This window comes from Tamandua tetradactyla, chromosome 3 (genome assembly GCF_023851605.1).
Source record: "Tamandua tetradactyla isolate mTamTet1 chromosome 3, mTamTet1.pri, whole genome shotgun sequence".
Classification (NCBI taxonomy): domain Eukaryota; kingdom Metazoa; phylum Chordata; class Mammalia; order Pilosa; family Myrmecophagidae; genus Tamandua; species Tamandua tetradactyla.
The window spans coordinates 149,888,297-149,914,569 of NC_135329.1; the positions used below are offsets into that span (position 1 = coordinate 149,888,297).

Below are 26,273 nucleotides of genomic sequence, written 5' to 3' on the forward strand. Positions count from 1 at the left end.
TACCAATAATAGATTTTCAAAATAATGAAAATTGATTTTAGTCAGTGTTTGCATGTCCTTATGTATTCCATGTATTTCATGTTTGTGTTCTCAGCGGTAATGGGGTCAGTGACTGTAACCATCTTTCTTGTAGTTTAAGGATACCTCTCTTAAAGGCCAGACACATTACATCGTGTCTGTTTACTATGACAATACAAAAAGTACTTGACATTATACATTTGGACCTCATTGCTTTCCTTTGGAAAACATGCTTTTTAAAAATAATGGAGCTGCACTGTTTATAATAGGGATATGCCTCAAGTGTTGTCTCATACCAGCCACATGAAAAACTAATGGTGTATAAAATTAGTTGAATAGAGGAAAGAGAAAAAAGTTAGTGTTACTTTTATTGTTGAAATGTTTTTATTCTCCCAGTTTTAAAGGCCATTTTTTTTAGTGTACACCTTTTCCATTTCAGTTGTGTGATTATTGTGATTATATAATTTAAAACAACTAATACCAATAGGTTTAAGAGATTATACTTTGTGCTTTCACATATGCTGCTAATAGCTCATTACATATTAAAACAAAACGACTCCGTTAAGATGGCTTTGTTGCTGATAATGTATAAAACTTTTCATTTTATTTCCCAATAGATGTTTTAGTATCATAGGATTAAATATCCAGGAGACAGATTGAATATATATCTATATTATGACTAAATTGGCATTTAAATAAAATCTGTTTGTTTCCCACTACATCCTCAGCTCACCTGTTTTGGCCACAACTCTAAAGAGAGTCAGTCAATCTAATTTCCTTCAGTAGAGAAAGATGCTAGGTAGAAAATGAAATTATGGCTTAAGCAAATCATGTAAATGATCTTTCCTTTTAAGTTTCTAGATGTTAAATCTGATTTCACATGACTTAAATTCCTCTGGGAATTTTGTCTGTTTTTTAGGGTGACGCAGACTTACGATGCAGGTGCATGTATCTACTTCTATTTTGCCTTTAACTACAGGGGAATTAGTGACCCACTGACTGTGTTTGAACAAACTGAGGTAATTATGCATACATGCATATAGTGCTTATATTTTCTTTTTTAATTTAAATAAACTTGTACTGTCAATTTATGAATTTTGGTTTGACTCTTTAAATACACGTAGTTGCCTGCTAGCCCAGGGAGGTGAGAAGCGTACCATTGTACGCTTGCCTACTGAATTATGGGTCTGAAATTAATATTCTGTACTCCATTAGCCTGTGATTCTTTGCTTGTTACTTACAGTACATAATAGCTGATGAAATTTAAAAATAAAGGCTTAGAGGAATCCTTGGTATCACTTTGGTAGCCTGACTGTTCCAGGTGGTGACTGGTGTTGAGGTCAGCAGCCATAGTGCTCTTGGTATATCTTGCTGTAATATCATCATTCTCACTTTGTAAGTTTTTTATTTGCTGAAGTTCTATGTAGGTCATTAGCATTCATTTGCTAACAGTCTCCATTACTTTTCTTAAATGACCTTAAAGCTACTAACTTTTTTAAAGCCTCCAGTTGATTGTTGACATTTCCTATTGCAAATATGCCTAGATTTGCAACAGACTAGACTGGAGAGGAACCACAGCTGATCTTTAGGAGACTGGAGTTAAAATTGCAGGTGCCCTGGTATTTTAACTCCATCCAAAGATAATACTGCAAAATGATTTTCAGTAAGTTACTTTTAGACTTTTAGAAAGAATTTGACTCCCCCCATCTCCCCTGTCCCTTTTATTTTTTTTATCTCAGCCTTGTTTAGGTATAATTGAAGTATTCTACACATATTTAAAATATTCAATTTGATGAGCTTCGACACATGTGTACACCTCTGAAACAGTCACCCTGACCAAAATAATGAATATATCCATCCTTTTCAAAAGTTTGAGTACTTTCCCATCACTATTAGCCTTTTAGTACTTTAATGTTGCCCATTGGCTACCGAAGAGCCCCCTCCCTGAAGTATCACAAGAGTGAAATTATTCCTTCTTTCTCAATCTAAACTTCCACTTTTATGTGCTTCTAATCTCAAGTAATTCTTGCTTTGATTACTTAGGATAATTCATTAGACGATATAATCTCTTAGAGCAGGAGCTAGCATATTCATAATTAATTTGAAAAACCCTGAAACCTAAGTGACAGAGGTTCTTATAGATTTTTTTGCAATGAGGTATGGTCCTTTTGGTCAACCTCTTACCCTGGCCTCACTCCTCATGAAACCATATACACCTGATTAATTTTGTGAGGATCAAGGCCATTCTACCTCATGACTGTGACATACGTATGAAAAATTAGGAATTGAATATATTCCAGTTCCTAGCATACCTTTTTCACCCTGTATTTCAGTCATTTTATATTTTACTACAAATGTTTATCTGTCTAACCTTAGTACTCTATAAAGAGTTAGTCATGGCCTAAGTTGGGTAAAAGAAGATAAAGCAAGTTTTCTTCTTGCTTTTAGATTTCCTAATATAGGACAGGTACATAATTTGTCTTAAAGTATTGACCTAAGACGTGTTTTCCATAAAGGATTTTATTGTTAATCCCTGATTTTGTTTTTGATCACATAGTGTATTCATCACCATGATCATTTTTAAAACATTTGCATCACTACAGAAAAAGAAATAAAAAGAAAAAATTCATATATTCTGTACCCTTTACCCTTCTCTCTCACTGACCACTAGTATTTCAATCTACCCAATTTTTTACCCTTTATCCCACCCCCCTATTATTTATTTATTTTTTTATCATTATTGTTTTACTCATCTATCCATACCCTGGATAAAAGGAGCATCAGACACAAGGTTTTCACAATCACACAGTCACATTTGTAAAAACTATATAGTTGCACAGTCCTCTTCAAGAATCAAGGCTACTGGAACACAGTTCAGCAGTTTTAGTAGTCCCCCCCCTCAGCCACTCAATACACCATAAACTAAAAAGAGATATCTATGTAATGCATAAGAATAACCTCCAGGATAACCTTTCAACTCTGTTCCAGCTACTGAAATTTTATTTTGTCTCATTGCTCTAATTGCCAGCTCCCAGCACCTCTTGGGAATCCTGTCCCATATTGCCAGGGACATTTACACCCCTGGGAGTCATGTCCCATTTTGGGCAGGGAGGACAGTGAGTTCACCTGCCGAGTGGGCTTAGAGAGGCCACATCTGAGCAATAGAAAAGGTTCTCTGGGAGGTAACCCTTATGCATAATTATCAGCAGGCTTAGCTTCTCTTTTGTAGGAATAAAAGTTTTAGAGGTGCGAGCCTGAAGATCGAGGGCTCAGCCTGTTGAATTGGTTGTCCCTACTGCTTGCTAGAATATCAGGAATTCCCCAGGTAGACAAGTTCAGTATTTCTTCCTTTCTCTCCAGTCCCCCAAGGGAACTTTGCAAATACTTTTTTATGCTCTGCCCAAATTATTCTGGGTTATATCGGGGCATCACATTAACCTGTACAAACCAACCAGATCTCATGCCCTATTCAAGAGTACATGTAATTATGGTGTTCAAATAAACTGCCCATACAAGTTAAATTAGGTATTGCACTACCCAATATATAAATGTTGCACCAAATAGACATCTCTTCCTTCGGTCTCACACAGAAGTTGAAGTTTTAAAATATGTGCTATATCATCCTTTACCCTGTATTCGGATTTGCCTTAGTCTTTTCCATATCAGTTTCATTCATCTCTAGTCAAGTCTGATCACTTTTTCAGCCTATTTAACAGTTGCTGTATGGGGTAATGCTGGCTTTCATAGCTTCAGTGCTCTAACTCAGAGTCTCAGGTATCACATAAATACCTGAAGTTTCAGGGAATTACCAGGTTATACACATATAGCTCAATATCTCCGAATTTAGAAATAACAGTTATAACTCCTGAATATATGTGACTTTGTAAGAATTTACAATCTGTACCCTTTACAATAGGCCCCAATCTGATTAACTCATCTCTCAACTTCTGTTCTCCAAGTTTGTAAATTACAGTTAGTTCATATGAGTAAGCACACTAATATTTGTCTTTTTGTTTCTGTCATTTCATTAAAACACTGTCCTTAAAGTTCATTCACCTATTTGCATGCCTTACATGCATTACTTCATTCCTTTCTACAGCTGCTCAGTATAATACCTGATTTTACTTTAGCTTTGTAAGTAATCCTGACTCTGATGCCAATTATATGATCTTGGGATAGTAATTTAACCAATCTAAGCTTTATATTCCTTATCCATAAAATAGGAATCATTGTAATTATCCCATTAAGCTATAGTGAAGATAAATGAAATATTGCAGGTAAATTGCTTGGCACTTTTCTGGGCATGAAGTGAACAATCAATAATTAAACCATTAATACTTGTTTTATAGTAAGAAGTTTGCTGCAAAGTAGAACCTGACATTGCATCATGAAACTTTTTTTTAAACAATAAGTTCATCATTTTGTCCTTTTTTTCCCCCTAGAATTTCAAAGTGGTCTTTGTAGACATTGTGACTACTCATTAGGAAAAAAATATTACAAAGCTAAGCTGCATGGTTCTGATTGATTTTTTTTTAATTTAGCATTTTAATTTTTATTAATAAAACCAATCAACATACAAGCATGACCATTCTTAATGTATGAACATTCCATACTTGGTGTGCAATCAGTGGCTCACAGTATCGTCATATAGTTATATATTCATCACCATGATCATTTCTCAGAACATTTACATCAGTCCAGAAAAAGAAAAAGAAAAAGGAAACAACTTCTACATACCATACCCCTTACCCCTCCCTCTCATTGACCACTAGTATTTCCCTCTACCCAATTTATTTTAACATTTGTTCCCCCTATTATTTATTTATTTTTAATCCATATTTTTTACTCATCTGTCCATGCTGTAGATAAAAGAAGCATCAGAACAAGGTTTTCACAGTCACACAGGCACTTTGCCAAAGCTATATCATTGTACAATCATCTTCAAGAAATGTGGCTACTGGAACACAGCTCTACAGTTTCAGGCACTTCCCTCTAGCCTCTGCAATACACCTTAACCTAAAAAGGTGATATCTATGTAATGCATAAGAATAACCTCCAGGATAGCCTCTCAAGTCTAGTTGAAATCTTTCAACCACACTTTATTTTGTCTCATTTCTCTCTTCTCCCTTTCAGTTGAGATGGTTTTCTCAGTCACTTGATGCTGAGTTCCAGTTCATTCTAGGGTTTCTGTTCCATGTTACCAGGGAGATTTACACCCCTGGGACTCATGTCCCACGTAGAGAGGGGGAGGGCAGTGAGTTTGCTTGCTGTGTTGGCTGAGAGATAGGCCACATCTGAGCAACAAAAGAGGTTCTCTGGGGGTGACTCTTAGGCCTTATTTTAAGTAGGCTTAGCCCATCCTTTGCAGGGATAAGTTTCATATGAACAAATCCCAAGATTGAGGATTTGGCCTATTGTTTATGTTGTTCTCACTGCTTATGAGAATATCAGGCCCTCTCTAATGGGGAAGTTGAATTTTCCCCCTTTCTCACCATTCCGCCAAAGGGACTTTGCGAATACTTTTTTATTCACTGTTCAAATCACTCTGGGATTTATCCAGGCATCACTCTGGACAAACCTACAAAATCTCATGCCCTACTCAAGGTTCCATATACTAATGATGTTCAATTAAACTGTCCGCATAAGTTGTATTAGGAGATGCACTAGTCAAAATATAAATTTTGTACCAAATATTTTTTGCTTTAGTCTCACACCTAAGTTAAAGTTTTAAAATATGAATTACCATCTATTTTCAACACCCTGCAATATTGACATTCCTTTGTTCTTCCCCATGCAAAACATTTTTTAATTTGTACATTTAGTCACTATCCTTGTACACTCTAGGCATTCTTATATTATATCATCTCAGTCTTTATTGTCTATATTTCTTTCCAGTTTCTTTTGTGCCCCCAGCCCTCCTCCCTCTATCATTCTCACATTCAGCTTCATTCAGTGTACTAACATTATTGTACTACGGTTAGATAGTATTCTGCTATCCATTTCTGAATTTTTACAGTCAGTCCTATTGCACAATCTGTATCCCTTCAGCTCCAGTTACCCAAAATCTACCCTATTTCTATCTCCTGATGACCTCTGTTCTTAACTGAAATTCTCTAAGTTCATTCACCGATGTTAGTTCATATCAGTGAGACAATATTATATGGTCTAATTGATTGTTAAACACAGTTAACCAAAGAGAAAGGAAAATTAGCCTTCTACTTTATTTTTTAACCCAGGAAGAATGTCCCTCCTTCTCAGAGTTAGGTATTACTTTTTTACTCCAAAGTGAAATCTAAGTCAGAATTGTTTGTTGTTTTGTTTCCAAATACAGGCAGCTGCTAGAGAAGAAATCCTCGCTAATGGTGGGAGCCTGTCACATCACCATGGAGGTATGGAGGTAGAATTTCTTAAATTCTTACTTTTAAAATTTGATTCATTAAAATGCTGGGAAGAGAGTCATAGTATGAGTGATTTAAGAACATTTGAGATTTCTGAAATGTTTTTATGTCATAGAAAAGCAATTACTAAGGTAATATAGGTTGTTGTAGTGTCCAACAAAAGCTTTGACAAGCCTGCCTAGACACAGAACTTAGCCATTCTTCTGAGTTTTTAGGGAACTCATGTTACCAGAGAATATCCCAGCTTGCCTGGGAGGTATTTGACTGTGACACCAAGTTTTTAAAGGGCAGGATGGGGCAAGGGATAGAGACCCTACATAAATACTTTTCAGCGACTATTGGAATGCAGCTGGACATCAGTTGTGTATTGAAGAACTGTTTGTTTCTTTTCACCTCAAACTCAGCAAACTAATCAAGACAGAATTTGAAAATAAATCTTTTCTCAAGATTTTAAGGCAATTTTATTATTACTTGGTAATAGTGTGGTAAGTATCAAGTTTTATCAAAGAATTATCACAGCATCAATAAAAACTATGATGAAATATCCACCTATGTTATTAGCAGGCTTATTAAAGTATTATGAGGCATTCTTTTTAAAATTAAGCAACCGCATTCTGTCATTGTTATTTTTGAAGTTATCCACCTGTTCTCTGTAACAAAAATGTGCTCTTAAAAAGCTCTCTTAATATAATTTGATGCTTAGAATAATAGAAATAAGTAGGTTTAAAATTTTTAAATGCATTTTTTTTCCTAGGGAGTAATATGGGAATAAATGACCACCCAGTTTAAAATTCCACTCCAACCATGGTCCTGGACTCTCCATATCCCTTTTTTCCTACCCTGTTTTTCTTCTTAGCATTTATATTTTAACATGCTATATATAAAAAATACATATATATATAAAAGTACAAACTTTTAAAAAGTATCTATTTCTTCCTATTGGAAAATGAGCTCCATGAGGACAGAGCTTTTGTTTGTTGCTGTATACCCAGCACCTTGGCCCCAGATACCCTCAGTATGTGTGAGTGGAATGAGTGAAAGAATTTTTCTGGAAAAAAGGAGTAGACTGTAGTGGATCTCTATCCATACATTATTGCAGCCAGACCTGGAGAAGATTACTAATGTGGATGAATAAGAAAGACAGACAGGTCCTAGCTTCATTGTAGCAATATAGTATTTTACCATCAACTTACTTTTTTTCTTAAACCCTACTGACAAATTTTTAGCTTAGCTGACTGAAAAGTATTAAGGTGAATTAATTTGTTCTTTCCCCCCTTTTCTGCTTATTATCCTTTGACGGAGGTACTAATGAATGCTACAGAGACAAAACTGATGGGAGGAAAATGGGGAGAAACTTCTTAAGTGAAATTAAAGGCTTCAGATTAATCTAAAAGTCCAAACATAATTTGTGGAATTTTAGTATTCATAAAATTACTTAGATTTTATTACCTTCTTTAAAATGTTCAGAAAACTTTATATATTATTTAAATGTTTTCTTATATATTCTGTTTTCAATATTGATGATATCACTGTATTGATATGTAAGGAATGTTAAAAAATATATACTATCAGCAAGTATTAATTTGTTCTTCATTCAGAATTGATTGCATCGGGGGGTGTTACAAAATAATTTGGCTATAATTAGTTGTTTGAAGAAAAATAGAAATTTCCTTTCTGTAGTCAACAGTTTTGCTTTGTGTAAAGGTCAGCAGCCATCAATGCATTTTCTCCTTTATCATCATGAAATGTAGGATCCGTATTTATAGTGGTAAATATGAGAGATACAGTTCTGCAAGATTAGAAGAGCTGAATCTTATATGTAGAAGGAAATAGAGACCAAATTGTCATTTCGGTATTTGAGTGTTCGATGAGACATTTGCTTAATTGTGGGATGATGTTCTTAGTTTAATCAGGTTTTACAGTGATAGAAATTCTGTGGAATTTAGAGATGGGAATGACATGTAGCATTGCAGAAAAAAGCCAAACCAAGTTTTTTCTTGCCATTGACTCTTTACCCATTGGGATTTATGAGGATATTCAAGTTCCTCCAATAGTACATGACCACAAACTGAGACGCTGAAAATCTAATATGGTAGAACTTTGGTATTACTTATTCAAAGATATGTCAAACACTGAGAATTTCGTGGTAGACATATAGAGAACCTACATAAACATACTTGAAATAATGCACCCATAGAGCTGCCATTACAGAAGAAAAGAAAATACATATTTATGTAACAATAAATATGGGTTACACATATTTGGGTAACAATAAATATGGGTTACACAACCCTATTGTAAATCTGTTTGGTACTTTATTTTATTTGTGGAAACTATGGTAATATTCCATTGTATTAATCAAAACACATAAATACAAGTTAATAAAAAGCAATAATTGAAAAATGTAAATCTTAATCTGTAAGATCATGTTTATTTAATTCTTGATACCAAAGCAAATAATGTAAATGACTCTCTATGATATATTTAATACAAATGTTTAATGCCTTAAAAATTTTTTAATATTTTTCATAGTAAAATGTACATAACATAAAAATCATTTTAACTATTTATTTGACAATAAGTACATTGATGATTCTAACTTTCACCACTATTTTCAGACTATTTTTAATCATCCTAAACCAAAATTTATATTCATTTACCAGTATGGTAATCTAATCTGTTTTCCAGATTACAATTATCACTGGCCCTCTAGGCAATAGGATTCCATAGAATGACAGTGCTTCTACTAGATCTTACAGTCAAGTAGAATCAAATATTAAAGTATTAGTTATTGTAGTAGAATAATATATTAGTAGTACAGTAGATAGTATTACTTATTATAGTCATAAAAAGCATTCAAAAGGTAATACTTATAAACATGTAAATGGTGTAGATTTTTGAAACAGTAAAGAGAAGAGAGATGGAATAAAGGAGTGGAATTCATATTTATAAAACTATTAATGTTTGCTTGGTGCCCTGCGTACCTTAATCTCCTTTCATTCTTCTCAAAATGCTGTGGAGTAGGTCTTATGTTTTTCTTGTCTTTCAAATGAAAACATGAAAGTTACAAGTGATATAGTAACTTATCCAAAGTTTTCAGCAGTATGTATTAGTGCCAGAATTTGAATTTGAACTCATGTCCTCTTATCACCATGTTCTTTGCTGTTCTCCTTCTTAAGAGGCTAAAATATCTGAAGTGGGCAAAATCTGAAAAAATTGAAATGGACAGCCTCTGAAAAAAAGACACTTAATTTGAAAAAATGTGTTTTATATTAGCGAATTTTGAAATTCAATGAAAAGAATCACTGAACATTACTGCTTTTCTTTTAAAATATAAGCCTCTATTTCTTTAATTTTGACGTTGTCTGGGTTAATTACTTGCCCTACTTTAGGTGTTAAAACAGAAATGAATGAAAATTTTAATGTTCTCATCATAAATATGTTATTGTTGTCACAGTTCTTGCGCATAAGTCAGTTTTACTTTGTGGTTATTTTATACTTTTTTTGTGTTGGATTGTAGGTTTCCAACACATTGACAGCATCATGTAATAAAAGAGATGCAGGTCAGATCATGTTACAGTAAAACTCCTTGTTTAATTTATGTGTGTTTTCAGGTTCTCCATTATATGTTGAAGACTCCAAGTATGATGAAATAATTTGTTTTTAGACATTGGCTTGAAGTTGAATGTAGCAAGATTTGCTTGTGTGTTAATTTATTGAAAGGTTCTGCTTCATTTAATTAAATGGAAACTTTTTATTACTATCTTATTTCTTATATTTTAATTTTATGTGTGGTCAAAGTATGACTACAATGAAAACAAACTAAACTACCTGGTTTCCCTTCTTGCTTACAAAAAGAAACCAAGTAAGTCTGAATACAAAAATATATTTCCTGTGTGCTAGTAAACTAATGATGCATTCACTTTGCTGGCTTGTTCTCTTCTTAACTGTGAAATGTTGGAGTCCTCCAGGGCTCACCCCTTAGCCATTGTTCTAGTTTGCTAGCTGCTGGAATGCAATATACCAGAAACGGAATGGCTTTTAAATAGGGGGATTTAATGAGTTGCTAGTTTACAGTTCTAAGTCCGAGAAAATGTCCCAATTAAAACAAGTCTAAAGAAATGTCCAATCAAAGGCATCCAGGGAAAGATACCTTGGTTCAAGAAGGCCAGTGAAGTTCAGGGTTTCTCTCTCAAGTGAGAAGGCACATGGCGAACACAGTCAGGGCTTCTCTCTCAGCTGGAAGGGCACATGGCGAACACGGCGTCATCTGCTAGCTTACTCTCCTAGCTTCCTGTTTCATGAAGCTCCCCAGGAGGTGTTTTCCTTCTTCATCTCCAGTGGACTCTCCACTTCGTGGTGCTGCAGCATTCTCTGCTCTCTCTGAATCTCTCTGAATCTCCCCGAATCTCTCTGAATCTCTCTCTCCAAAATGTTTCCTCTTTTATAGGACTCCAGTAAACCAATCAAGACCCACTCAAATGGGTGGAGACATGTCATCCCCTAATCCAATTTAACAACCATTCTTAACTAAATCACATCAGCCAGGGAGCTGATCTCATTACAGTTTCAAACATACAGTATTGAATAGAGATTATTCTACCTTTATGAGATGGGATTTATATTAAAACATGGCTTTTCTTAGGGGGCATACTTCCTTTCAAACCAGCACAGCCATCTTTACTCCTCTCTGTGCATTCACTTCCTTAGGGATCTGCTCTTGTCCCAGGGCTTTCAATACCGTCTCTATGCTGATGACTCCCAAATACTAGAGGGCATCAGCTCCACCACCATCACCCTGGTTCATACTTCTCTCTTCTCCTATTGGGACTACTGCAGCTGCTTCCTAACTGCGTTGTCTGCCTCATTCTTACTCCCTTGCTGTCGTTTCTTTTGTGGCCAGAGTGATCATTTAAAAAAAAAATCAGTTGTTTCTTTAGGCTTTCGGACTAAAATACAAGTTTCTCATCAGGGCCTTCAAGATTATACATGATCTGCCTGTCTCGCTGTCCTTATCTCTTATCACTTGTTCCCTGTAACAGCCTTGGCCTTGCTATTCCTCAGACATAAAAAAACCCTTTCTCCTTTGTTCCCTCTTTTTTTTATGTTCCTGCTTTTTTTTTAATGTTCTTTCTTAAAGTTGTATAATGCATTTTTCTCCATTATTTTAGTCTCTCATGAAAATGTCACCTGCTTAGAAGTGTCTTTCTAGTTCTTTTGTTTAATTTCAGTGTTCGTCATGTGAAATAAGTTCAGTGACTTTACTGATGTTATCTTGTTCATTGCTGTAACCCTAGCACATAGAACAGTGAGTGGCACATGTTAGATGCTCAGTGAATAACTGAATGAGTGGATGAATGCGTGTCCATGTGCTCATAGAATTTTGGGACAGTTTTGCAAATTCTTAAACAGGTATAAATCTTTTATATTCAATTAGTAATAGTCTCATGACTCATTTGGCTTTAGATATTTAATAACCAGGTCTTATTGGAATATAGGTTTATATTTATCATCTAAAGGCTTGTTTTTTCCATATTTTTGGGAAAGTATATTACTAGAGTCAATTATCCAGTGAAATAGAGAAAAATAATGTGCATTTCTCTGCAACTGCAGAGTACCAGCCATTTTACTGTTTTTCCACAGATGCATTGTATATCAGTGTTCCATTCAAACTTTATCTTGTAACAAAATGTAAGTTTGAGAGACTTATAAAGAGAGAGGAAAGACATAGATTTTGGAATCACATCTGCATTTGACTCCAAGCTCTATACTTTACTCACTACATGATCATAGGGAAATAATCTCTCTAAGTTGCAGTGACCTCATCTACAAAACAGGAGTAATAATACCCACCTCACAGATGTCTTGTAAGATTTAAATGTAGTAATATATTTAAAGCATCTAAAAGGCCTTGTGTATAGTAGATGCTTAAAATACAGTAGCTTTTATTGTTAATAATAGTAATAGGCAGCACCAGATGGAACTCTGTATTCTTAAACCTTTGTCCTAACTATTAAAGAAATGGTTACAGTTTCTTTGAAAAAGAGCCTTACATTCATGGGATATGATTTAATAATAGTCTAACACTTTTTCATCTATAACCTGCAGTTGGTTTCACTCTACAAGAAGGCTTCTTACAATCTGTATGAAATAAAAATAAATTTCCTTCACACTACTGGCTATAATACTTGTTATACAAAAGTGACTATTTTTATAAATGCTTCTCTAGTTAATCATCTTAATTTATAAATTTCAAATGTCCTGTTCAGTATAGTTTTCCATAAAGCAAAAATCCCTTCAACATAAGTTTTCAAAAAAGAGTAGATTTAGTCCTTCTTCCAAATTTAGGCAATAGGATAGCTCTTGAGAGATCACTTCTTTTTAGTTTTGGAAAAGGTTTTCCTTAATTTACATCATAAACTTAAAACTCAAATTAACCTCATAGTGACATTTTAATTTACTGACCTTTGATACCATTTTTGAGTTCCAGAGTAGAAGGGTTGGGGTTTGGGACAGAGCTTTTGGCCTGTAATTGTGATTAATAATAGTTGCTTTCACTATCTGGAAACAGACAGGCTATTTTGTCTGCCTACAATCATGCTGTGATAAATGGAGCTATTTTAACTCGGGTTTTGTGTATCAAAGAAGGCAGATGTAGTCTGGAACTTCAGGCTATAGGAAATATAAAGCCTGCGTAACTTAATCTTCAGAGAGCTTGTTTTTGTAACTGATGAGCTGGTCAGTTTAAGCAACAGAGTTTATATCAGTGGCATATATAATTTCAATTTATAACTTGTGTTTTTAAGTTCGTTTTGCTAAAAGTTTATATAAGCCCTTGTCAGGAAGTTGAAAACCTTGACTAAATAGAACTAGTCTTAAATATTGATATCTGTATTGAACGAAAATTATTTCCTATTATTCCGAGAATAATCACTGGGCAGCTGCTTAGCATGTGTGCATGTGCGTGTGTGTGTGTGTGTGTGTATGTGCATGCTCTTAACAGAATCTACTAGCATCAGAAATGTTAAAATACAATGAGAGAGCTGTGCGACAGTGGCTCAGTGGCAGATTCTCACCTGCTATGCCCGAGACCTGGTTTAATCCCAGATTCCCAGTGCCTGTCCATGTGAAAAAAAAAACAAAAAGTACAATGAGACTACTCGAAAGAATGATCAAAAAGATCACCCTTGCAAACCTGAACTGGGAAATAAAAGACGTACAGATTAGAAAGGAAGAAATAAAACTGTCTGTGTTTGTAGGTGACAAAGTTGTAGGATACATTATCAGTGCACAAAAAGCAATTATATCTCTGCATATTAACAATAGACATATGCAAACAAAATACCATTTGTTGTTGTTCTAAAGAAAATGAATTCTTCAATATAAATCTAACAATATGGACATAATCTGTATGCTGAAAATTATAGAATGTCGATGAAAGAAATCAAAGGCCTAAATAGACTATATAATGTTTATGGATTGAAAGTTTCAACATAGTAAAGAGGTCATTTTTCCCCAAATCAAATCTACAGATTTAATGCAGTTCTTATCAAAATCCAGGCAAGAGAAGGTACATGGGTAGAACCCCCCCCCCCCCACCTCCCAAACAAAAAGAATCCAGGCAGAGTTTTTTGTAGACATATACAAGCTTATTCTAAAATTTATATGGAAAGGCACAGGCCCTAGAATATTAACACAGTCTTGAAAGGGAAGAATAAAGTGTGAAGAATATTAAGACTTACTATATAGGTACAGTAATCAAGACTATGTGTTATTGGTGGAGGGATAGTCAAATAGATCAATGGAACAGAATAGAGAACCAAGAAGTAGAGACCTATCCAATTATGCCCAATTGATTTTTTTTTAATGCCCAATTGATTTTAACAGAGGAGAAAGTATAGCCTTTTCAATAAATGATGCTGAAACAATTGTACAACATAGGCAAAAAGCAAAAAACCCAGAACGTTGACCTAAATTACACATCTTATGCAAAAATTAACTCATGGATAATGGACTTCCATGTAAAACTAGAAAACTTAGGAAAAAAATATAGGAGAAAATCTTCAAAATCCAAGGTTAGGCAAAGAGACACTCTGGAAAACACCTTGGCAATTTTTTTTTTGTTTTTTCTTCTTTTACGTATATAAAGCTATGCATTCAACTGTCATACAACCCAGCAATTACACTTGTGGGCATTTATGCCAGAGAAATGAAAACTTACATTCACATAAAAACCTGTACATAAATGTTCATAGCAGCTTTATTTGTAGTAGCTCAATATTGGAAATGGCCCAGATAACCTTTAACAAATGAATAGTTAAATCGTAGCACATCAATACCGTGGAATACTACTCTTAAATAAAAAGGAATGAACTGTAAAATATGGAGCAACTTGGATGAATATTTTGCGAGAATTATGCTGAGTAAAAAAGTCAATCCCAAAAGCTTACAAACTATATGATTCCATATACATAGCATTTTGAAATGTTAAAATTATAGAAATAGAGAACAGATTAGTAATTTCCAGAAGTCAGGGACAGGGTTGAGGTGGGGTGGGCTATAAAAGAGATCTTGGTGATGTCACTGTTCTGTATCTTGACTGTTTCAATATCAGCATCCTGATTATGATATTGTACTATAGTTTTACAAGACATTATCATTGGGGGAAACTGGGTAAAGGGCACATAGAATCTGCCTATATTATTTCTTAGAACCGCATCTGAATCTATAATTATTTCAAAATAAATTTTTTTTTTAAAAAAAGGGACTTAAGAAACCTGTGGTGCCTTATTTGGTCTTTTGGTAGCCATTAAATGGATATAGCCTTTCAAACATTTTTATTAGATTAAGTGAAACAGCAGAAAATTTTGCTTTGTCCTATGTATTAATTTTTTTCCTTCAGTTTCTTCTCTGATTTAAATTTCATGTGTTAGCCACCTTTGGGGGACATATGGTAGAATTAGCACTTGATTGTGTTTCTTTAGAGAGATTAATTTTTTTTCCTATTTCATAATCTCCAGACGGCCTATTCAAGGATTTATAAGCATTTAAAGCTATTATATAAGCTGTGCATGTGAAATCCTTGCATGCAGAAAACCTGATATTTTAAGTATTTACAATAAGAGAACAATATTAGAATAGTATCAAATCTTAATTCCTTTGTTAAATTCCATAGAATCCATGACTTTGTTATTTTGATATCAGAGGTTTTATTCATAGGAAATGTCAGATGGGCTTGATAAAGAAATCAAACGATTTTTAGTATCTACTAAGCATTCATTTACCTTTTACAGAATCTTGAATAGTCATATTCCTACCTCATGTTCCCTTAGAACCTGGATGTTAGCATCTCTCAGAGATCTTTTGGCTAAAATTCAGCGTGTGCGTGTCCCTCCACTAAAACCAAACAAACAGAGAGCTTTATAGCACAGAGAACTTACTTCTCTTCTCTTTTCAAGATTAATCTCCTTGAAAAAATTCACCATATACCTCAAAAAGTGGTAATTGCCACTTGTCTCTGTTCTCGTCAGTACCTAAACAGGTTCTAGAATGCCAGAACCTCATCTGTCAAGAGGCTGGGTGTCTCACCCATAATAGTTCCTTAAGTAAACAATAGTTTAGTGGATTAATTAAATATTGAAATACAAATTTGAAGCTCCTCAGTTCATTCCATAAGCAGCTAAATTTATGTTATTCTTTTTAAAATCTAGCCTATAAAATAGTGCTAAAGAGGTATCCAAGATGCTTAAAGTAGAACTTTGAAAATAAAATTGTTATAATAATGATTAGATGCTTTCTGCTTTGGCTGACTGCTATTTCTGTGTGTTAGCTTTAGTAATCGTCTAAGTTTATGGCCCATCTTATCATTTGCTTGTTAATAAATATATAATAAATCTTTTTTACCTTATAATCAAACTCAAAGATTGAAAAGTTTTAATATTATCAAAGAGAACTCTTTATTTAGTGGACTCCTGGATTTATCCCTTTTAAGATGGAGCTATTTGGTAATTTCTGGTAAATCTTCATTCTCTTTAACTTTGGAGAGTAGTTCCAGATAATTTTTGGTGACTAGCCACCATATCCATATTTCCCACACAACCCCCTCCAGGTACATGTCTGTTCATTCTTTTATGCTGCTAATTAAACCATGAAATGCATTATTTCTTGGAGTTGTTAGCATCCAAAGGGTACTTTTGAGCCCATGATTTCAAAGACTATCCCCCAAAGCGTCCATTTTCTCTATTTCAAAAGTAAATTTTTTAAAATTTGCTGTATATTGTGGAGGAACACAAAAATCTTATTTTATAATATGTATATATTAAATAAATATCTCATTAGAAATAAGTTGTAAAGAGGTGAAACATTTCTCATTTGTTTTCTATAATCAGTATTTACTGTATGTGTTTTGTACCTTAATATATATTCAAAACTCTTAAATACCTGGCTTAAGTATGTGGGGTGTTATATTTAGCATAATAACGAATTGTGGAATACAGTCTATCTTTGTTTACAAAGTTAGTGGACTTCGCTTTTTGTATTTGCTAGTGTTGACTTTCAGGCAAGGTTTATAATTCTAAGAATCAGAAGTCAAAGTAATGTAATTGGGTCAATTGACAGACACCTACTTTGGATTATCCAGGCATAGAAAGAGAAGTATGCTTCATGTGGTATGAATGTACGTGTGCCTCTTTAGTGGATAAATATCACATAAGGGATGTTGGAAAGTCTTAGGCTGCCTGTTATGTGCTGTTTTTAGACACATTGGTTTTACATCCATTCTCCATTCTCCCAGTATGACATGATATATAGAAGAGTTTCATTTCTGAAATTAAGCTCTAAAAATATTCAAGCAACTACTATGTAGTTCTCTATCCATGGGTTACATGTGTAAGATCAGTATAACGAGCGATTTTCTGAATGCTCAGTGCACAGTAAGGATTATACAGAGTATTATTATTATTATTTAATGGCACTAGCTTTGTTGTAAAAGTTTTCTACTTTGAAGCATTGATCCCTCTATGGGATTAGGGCCTTTGATGTTTTATTGTTGTTTTTCTAATTTCTATTTGTACACATGTCCTATGGCATAGATTTGAATTAAGTCAACCAAAGATTCCTAGTCCCTTTAATTGCATAAACCATGATATCTGACCCTAGTTCAAATTCTGTTGTCAGTGGCAGCAAAATCTTACAGACCTCTGCCACCAAGGAGTTAAATTCTTTACTCAAATATGTTGATGAGCATCCACAGCCATGCTGGCTGTACTGCCTTTTTTTTTTTTTTAACTTTCTAGTTCACTAATCAAATGTATGTTAGATTGATTGTTGTAAAAGTATAAACCATAGAAAATTTGACAAGATAGATGTGTAAATTATCCTTCTGACAGAACTAATGATGCACTCCAAGCACCTTCTGTTTTCCAGCACTTTGTGAGTGACTTCATTAAATATGCAATGGCTGTTGGGTGGCTTCTCAAATGATGGTTCAGTTCCTTGTGGAATTGCATTATTACTAGAGGTGTAAAACCAGGCAGACAAGCTAGCTGTTGGGCATCCTGCTGAGGTTCTAATGTGCTCCATCTTGTTGGAGCAGTTGTTTGCAGTCTTTTCAGGACAATTACATCCATAACCACGGGACACACATTCAGTGAAACTACATTACAGATAACAGTGGAGACTGGCACTGACTGCTCTTTACCCCTCTCTTTTGAACTGCCTCAGTGTGGATACTTTATAGTAATGCAGTTTCTACCACTCACAAAATAGTGTTGTTGTTTTTAATCCGTTGGAGCAAATCTGGAAATAACTCATTTGTAACTTTTTTTAAATGCATAAGAGCATAGAATATTTGAGTTGAAGAGACTAAAACTCACAGATTCTAATCCCTGTGCAGATAAGAAAACTGAGGTTGAAGAATTGTGGTAGCTTGTCCTTTAAGGAGATAGTAGGTGGAATTTCTGGAACACCTTTTAGGTGGTAGAGATTGTATAAGCAGGATTCAATGTTTGGATTCTGGTTTTAGAGTACCCTTAAAACATAAAATTCAAAAATTTTTCTTTTCGTATGTAAGATTTTTTTTTTTGCACTATACTTTATTTCTCCGTGCTCCCCATCCTAACACCAGCAATGCTTTTTTATATCTAGAAGCCAACCAGAAATATTTTTCTTTCTGATGGTATAATGCTTATTTTGTTGACAATTTGATGGTTTCCTGAAGAACTGGACACAAAAGGTGGTTTGAGTTGAGCTTAAAATGGTATTTAAGATTTCTTTCCAAAAGACAGCTACTACAGTGTACCACTACAGCCTGATAAATAGGAGCGCATTTTAGAATGACAGGCTGAGTACTTTAATGAATGAAGTTTTCCCATTTTGGTTGGCCAATTAAATCACAGTTAATGACTTTGGATCATTAATGAACATTTGTGGAAAATGACCATTTGAATTTAATTATTACAATAATGTGTTTGAGAAGTACTAAACACAAATATTCTTAACCATAAATTAAAAGATTTATCTATTTCACCTCAGATAAATCAGTTTATTGCTTTGTTTTTTAAAGTCAAAGAAAACTGACACCAGAATTATTTTACAGATAAAGCACATATCCTTTACAAAAGTTTTATTTTGAAAAGTTGGGTTTTTTTTAATTGAGTGCCTTTTAATGTATAATTTATGCTACTAACCATTAGTACTTCATTATTCTTAGAATAAATTAACAAGACTTAAGAAAAAAGGATGAAACACTATACAGTATACAAAAACAGAAGATTAAGTTTAATATGGGTTAGGTATTTGTTTTGTTTAGTGCCTTAAAAAAGTCTCTAATTCTAGAAAAACAATAGGAAGACAGTAACCAGTATTTGGGAATATGCATTTTAAATAATTTGAAAAGAAAATATAAATGGAAAGCTTCATGATCAGATTTTTTTTCTCAAGTCTATAAGGATAGATTTTCTTCTTTTTTTTTTATGCTTCTGTGCTCCTAAAATATATTCTGTCATTTTCGCTATTGTGTACCTGCTAAGTTCATCTGAATGTGATATTTTTCCTTAGTTTACTTAATTTTCTTTGAAATTTTGGCATATTTCATTAAACAACTGGGGTGGCGGTGGGGGTTCTTTTGAAATGCATGTTATTTTTTCTCATTTTGTTATTTGTAAAATGGGCCATAATCTCAGTCTAAGTTTCCTTCATCCCTGTTTCATAGTGTACAGAAAAAAGACACTGGAGCACAGGCTTCCCCTGGGAATACTTTGGGCTTAATGAGCTTGATAGTCTGGTGGGCTCAATAAATCAAAAAAAGCAAAACATTTCTCATTTTTGAATAAAAGCATTTATCACACAGTGTTTGTTCATATTCGTGGTCACAAGATTGATTGGCTCTCAGCATCGTAGTATATATTGAAGCATTTTTTATTTTGTTTTTCCAGTGGGCAAGTTACGGAAGCAGTGGCTAAAGGAAAGTATCTCCGATGTCGGCTTTGGGATGCTGAAGTCTGTCAAGGAATATGTGGACCCCAATAACATCTTTGGAAACAGAAACCTTTTATAAATTCACTACTATAGTTATGAAAAATGTCACTTTTTTTTTTAAGTCTTCTGCTTTGGTTATACCAGTAATCAAATATATCATGGACTGTATTTTGGCTACATTTGTTTGTTGGTTTTAAAAAGTTTGTTTTCGTTCTCTAGTTTGTTTTTTGTTTCTACATGTATGGATTGACAAGTTATTCCTAACTCTCTGTAATTGTAGGTGCATCAGTTTACAGCCAATTGATTGTCATTACAAGTTTTAGTCAAAGGCCCCACACGGCTGCCAGTTATTTAGGGGGAAGATGACACCAACTGTTTTGTATTGAAGCTTTCTCTTGGGGAACAAAGGCAGATTTTGGTGTCATCTATTGCTTACCTAGACCCTTCATAAGAGAGTATTTCTGGAAAGCAGATCTCCAGGGAAAGATTCCACTGAAGAGTGATCTTTATGTACATTTTTTTTGAGTGCATTATAACATGAGTAGGCAGTAGACCATTAAAGGAGGATATTCATGAAAGAATATAGGCCGCTTATTATTTAGGACGTTTTCAATTCTGTAAGGTGCTTGGCCTGCATTTTACTTTGTAATTAGTATACTAATATAAAACCTTAAATCATCTGTATACAAATTATACTTTTAGATAACATGTTTTCATTATCCACGTTTCTGTTTCTACTGTATTTATATCATTGATGTAAAGTGTTGTTATAACTAGTTATTCATTATGTTTTATAAGAAGAGCTGACTTACCACTCATTGTACAAGAAGAACAGGTATACCATGAAATGAACACCTTTGTTCACCTTAGAGTCCTAATGTTTTTGGCTTCATTTTCATGTTACTGAGCTGAAGAAAAGCTACAAACAGGAGCAGCAGAAGAAAGACTCCTTACATTTAATATCTCCAATTGAAAGAATTGTTTGAGTAAACAAAAAACAAATGCAATCATCATTCAGCTATTGAATTTGAAAGCCTTAACAGTGTCAAAAATGGCAAAATTCTTATTAAAAAAATTTAATTCAAATGGCATGATAAATTTTCATTCTAAAAGTAAACTTTCAATTTAGTTTTTAATGATTTACTGCCTTTTTTTAAATTACTGGTTTAACCTAAATTTTAAAACATATAATAGATTAATGATAGACCATAATCAAAAGTTCAGAATATCATATTTCTTAAATAAATAGGGTGAACATTAATTACATTAGCAAACATTTTTACATTTAACTCTGGATTTTGAGTAAGTGAAATGATTACTTTGAATCACTGTCAAGGTTCATGATTCACATTTTGAGATGGATTCTTTTCTTAATGCAATACCTAACTTTTGATAATTTTTTTAAAATTAATATTTGGTCAGATAATGCAAGTCAAAATGCAGACACTCCTTTAAAAGGACACACTGTCTGTCTATATAGCAACAGCTACAAAGTATTTTTGGGTGGTTTGATACCTTTTATATCTGAAATAGCCTTAACCAGAAAAATGAAAATTTAAAATTGACAAAACAGTATTTTTAAGACTTCAAAATGATAAATAATTTTTACCTATTAAAATTGGCCTGAAGCTAATAAACTTAATCTGTAAACAAAATCAAAATTAAATATTAGTGTAAGAACAAAACCAAAATATTTATTAGAAGCTGCCTTTTACTTCATTGGTGATTTATTTTTAATTATAAAATTTCCAGCAGATCTTTGCTTTAAAGCCCTTGATTTTTTGAAATAATGAGTAAATTGCCTCTAGAATTATAAAAAGCTCAGCTTTATAAAATGCATCTATTCATGAAGGTAATTTCTCTAATTGGTAATCAAAATGTAAAATTTAATCAGGTACTTATATCTCCCTGGAAGTGTATACATGTTTCTGAGTAATTTTTAAAATAAAACTTACAGATTCATAAGCTGATCCATTCCCTTGCATGTGATTGTTATAACATTCTTTCCCAGAGAGTCAGATTTTGACAGCTTCAGAAATCTGTATTTGATATTAGTAAACTATAAATGTAACACATGAAATTGTTGAGTTCACTATTCTATGTGATCCTTATGGAAATAAGTGATTTATGTCTTTGTTTTGCATTTTCCATGTATGCAGGACTCCCCAACCTTCCTTTTATAATAGTGACTACATTTTGTAGTTGAATCATTTCTACAGGGATCATTTTGAAACACATTAGTACTGTTTTCACTCTGATTTACTAAATCAGAAAGCTTTTCCCCCACTTTCACACTCCTTCTGAGAGGTGCCTCAGTATATACTTAGTGTCTGTGGAGGACTGAGTTCACGAATATGCACAGAAGCACTTACACTTTGCCTCAAACTCTCAAATATCTGAAAATGGCTTCATAAAAATTAAAGCCAGGAGAACATTATTTAAGGCTTCTTTTTGAGTAAAGTTTACACTTAATATTAAAAGTTCATAACCTGTTTGGTTTTCAGTGCTGTGTAACACTGAGTTGACTTTCCTAAATTAGTCATATTTATAATATTTTACTTAAATTTAACAATTACATTTGGGTTGGAGTTTCAGTGGGAATGGAGATTTACTGATAGTGAGAAATGGTATTGAATAGTAAAGACTCAATATGAACAGACTTGATTGACCCCTAGAGGAACTCTTGCCTTAATGTTTGGAGCAATTTATAGTATATAAGTGAATTTTTTTAGTCTTATGTGAAGTAACTTGAGCTTTTTTAGTTGAGAAAGGATTGCGGAAGACGATGTTAATTGTGCCGTGCATATTACCACAGAGAAAGATTAAATTTCCTCTTTTGGAGAATTTGGAGGTTTTCCCCCCTAATAGTGCTATGATTTAAAAATGATTTATGATGCTGGTAGCCTTCTACTGTGCATAGTTGTGTCAATGTATTTTGGAAAACAAAAATGGAAGAAAGGATTTGTTTCTTTCTGTTAGTTTATATACTGTATCAGATACAGCTAATTGCAAAGAAACCTTTTTAAAAAGAATATCTGTTGGTAACTACTAAGTCCTAACTTGCATTTTTTGAAAATGTCTTTCTCCTTGCTGGCCCCAGAGATTTTCCTTTGTAATATTCTTTTATAGCTACAATTTTCTAATCAGAGAAGCTCAATCAGAGAAGCTCTGTGTCCCAAGCTGAAGTGTCTTACTTAAGCTGTTCAAATGGGGCTGGCTTTTGTTGAGCTACTATTCTGTATAAACGTAGAACCCAAACAGTTATTTACTACAGATTGCTTCACAGAATGCGTGTGCTGCTAGGGCGTGAGGCAGCCAAAATGGAAAGCTGTGAAAAACATAGTTACGTTTTAAGAAACATTGAGACTGATGTTAAGGACAACTTTAATAGCTTTTTATTCACCATTTAATCTTTAACAATGTTGATTTTAATTAGGATGTACTTTGTGGTTGGGAGAGAAGCTGGAAGTAGCAAGTGCTGGTTTGATATTGAAGAATAAGGAGTGTTTTGCCTTTAGATTTATGAGTTATGGCAGTTTGGCTTTGCCAAAGGTGCCATGTTCCTAAATGAACCACATCACAGGTCAATATATTAATTTAATTCTCATTGATTTCAATTTCCTAAAAAAGAAATAATTTCTATTTTGATGTAGAATCCAGAATGTATAATGGGTTTTCTCAAACTGTTGAAAAACTATGTCTGATATGAAAGATGTAAGTTTAAGTTATTCAGCTTTCTGCTCCCTAAGCCAAACAGTGTTTGTCTTTAGTGTGAAATTTAACTGTAAAAACTACTTGTGATGTCAAGAGATTATAGAAGTTTATATTATTAATAAAAAGGACCTGGGTCTGAGATTTTTTTTCTTCAAAGGAAGTGTGAAACTTTATTCTTCTGTTTGTACATGGGTTTTTCTTTCAACTTGTTTTTCATCATCCATATTTCCACTGATGTGAAAGTGGAAAGTAAATTTTTATAATTTCATTGTTGTAGCAGCAATCACAGTGTGACCTAAATATGATTAAATTCCTTTGGATTCATGGGTAAGGGTATTAATGTTAGCTAGGTTTTATCAATCTCTTAATTATTTTTAAAATCAATGTTATATTCCTAGGAGTCTCCTGTGAACCTGAAGTATTCCCTTTTGAACTTTGGAGGCGCCTCAAAGAATGGGTACTCTTGTGCTCTACTAACCACAACAATTAATTTCTTAACAAGTGTGAGTAAGGACCACTGATATATAGAAAACTCAACCAAAGACCCATCACAGAATTAAATAATTAGTTCTGTGAACATGTAAAGATTCCTATTTTGACTCCCAAAGGAGATTGTTTTATATCTTTTTTCCAAAATGAAGGAAAATAATACATTAAGTATCATTAAAAACATTTTTCAGAGACTCTGAACTTCTAAATCTAAGAGAGAAAAGGAAAACAATTTTAGTGTGAATTTCTAAGCAACATGTATACGTATTTTTAAGGCATCTTATTGTTGGTAGTATATTTCTGTTCAGGAAGAACATAAGTACCCTATAAAATATCCTTAATCTTGTTCACATATCCAAAACTGGCATGAAATGCTTGTACTTGTATACAGTTTCTATGTGTAATTTTTTTTGAGCTACTTCAAGGATATAAGCTCGCAGTGCCTTCTTAGGGTTTTGTTTTTTGTTGTTTTTTTTTTTGTGAAGAAGTCATTTAAAATGAGTGGAAAAGGATAGGTCTTCAAAGACAGAGGTTGTTCAGAAGTTTGAGGTTCTTTCTCTTCAAGATCATGTCAGGCATTAAGTAATCGTACGTGGAAACACTGGTCATCCTTCCCACAGTGTTGGTTTGGATCTAGCATAATAAACTAATTATATGGTGGACTTGTACTTTCCCACGCATCTAATCGGTCAATGGGATTTATATGTACTTCCATTCCTACATTTTCATTCCTACTGTCCCAATTTAGTAGCCCTGTGATGGCTTGGTGAATGTGGCATACTCAGCCGTCCCTGAGACGTGCACTACATTCTTGTGGATGTATGTTTACTCACATAGCTCCCTGAGTAGCAGAGCCTGTGGGGAGTGGGGGAGGTTCTGTTTCTTTAGTTGTGTCAGTCCTTTTTTGTGTGATGGTGCCTTCAGAATTATGAATATTTCTGTTCCTGGACCATGATAAATCTTATGAGAAGTAAGTGTAGGTTATTTTTCTCAATTTTTGTCCTTTCTGCTAAGCCTGTGAAATACTTTGGCTCTGATACAACTTGACTTGAATAATATCTTATCCTGAGTCTTCCTCCAAGGCAGTACATATTCCTGCCAGTACTGTAGTAATCTTTTGGGAATTACATGTGGGTAGGTATATGTAAGTCATTATACTGCTGTGACTAATACATACAAACCATTCTTCTCTTAACATTCATAGTCTAAAAGTGGATGTGTCGTGGAAAGGAAGATTCATGGGAGATTCCAGCATAGCTTTGTTAATTCAGACTGAGCCATACTGTTTTGCACAAGGGCTCAATACATAGTCTATTATATATTGTGCTTTCAGTGTATGTTCAGTTTCTTTTATTGGTTTTCTTAGACTGTACTGTTCAATAAGCAAATACCCATGTGTGATTTTTAAGATGTGTTGGGAAAAAAATAAAATAATACCCAAACCACTCATTGTTATGGAAATTGTTGCTTATTTAATTTTTATTTAGTTTAACCTTTGATGACAGTGTCATGCTGTGCTAGATAAACAGAGAAAACAAATAGGATACAATCAATACCCATGAGTGTGAAGGGCATGTGCACAGATACTGATTTCATCCCTGCTTGAGGCTCCCAGATTAGAGGGGAAAGTTAAAGCTGTGTCTTGGCTCTGAAATGACTGATTGCATATCAGACATATTAAACTGAATTTTACATGGTATATTTCAATAATCACTAACCATACCAAGATTTTAGCTCTTCTTTTACTTAACGAAAACTATTTTTCTACCTGGCTCATTACATGCTTAAACTGAATGAACCTTAGAAATCATCTCATTTTATTTCTACATTATTTGCTACCTAATCTCCCCCTCACTCCCGGGCCACAAACAGATAATTAGTCTTTCTGAATGTTTACTTGTGACCAAATAGGAATTTACTGCCATTCCAGGAAGCTTTTTCTAACTTAAGAAATCTATAGGTATTGAGTATTTATTTGTCAGACTGAAATCTGTCTTCTTACTTTACCCATTAATGCAACTTCTACCTTCTATCGTTAGAATTGTCCAGTAGCTCTATCAAAGTGCTGCTCTTCAAGTGTTTATAGACAGCTCTCATGTTCCTTCAGATTTTCTCCAGTCAAACTTTGTTCATGTCAGTTTCTAGACACTTCACCATCTTAAATCTCCATGAATGCCA

The 26,273-nt window shown here is 33.8% G+C and overlaps 1 protein-coding gene across 3 annotated transcripts in view; it reads left to right on the plus strand.

Annotated features, from left to right (window-relative positions):
- The window catches only part of AGPS (alkylglycerone phosphate synthase), a 211,460-nt gene extending 185,920 nt beyond the window's left edge, over positions 1 to 25,540 (plus strand). For 2 of the 3 annotated variants that reach the window (XM_077154266.1, XM_077154268.1), the window contains 3 exons: positions 938 to 1,037; positions 6,350 to 6,407; positions 19,850 to 25,540. In XM_077154266.1, coding sequence (XP_077010381.1) covers positions 938 to 1,037; positions 6,350 to 6,407; positions 19,850 to 19,971 — 280 coding nt within the window. In that variant the 3' untranslated portion in view covers positions 19,972 to 25,540. The remainder of the gene's footprint in view (positions 1 to 937; positions 1,038 to 6,349; positions 6,408 to 19,849) is intronic. The other variant, XM_077154267.1, reaches the window with a different exon arrangement.
- The last annotated feature ends 733 nt before the right edge of the window (positions 25,541 to 26,273 follow it).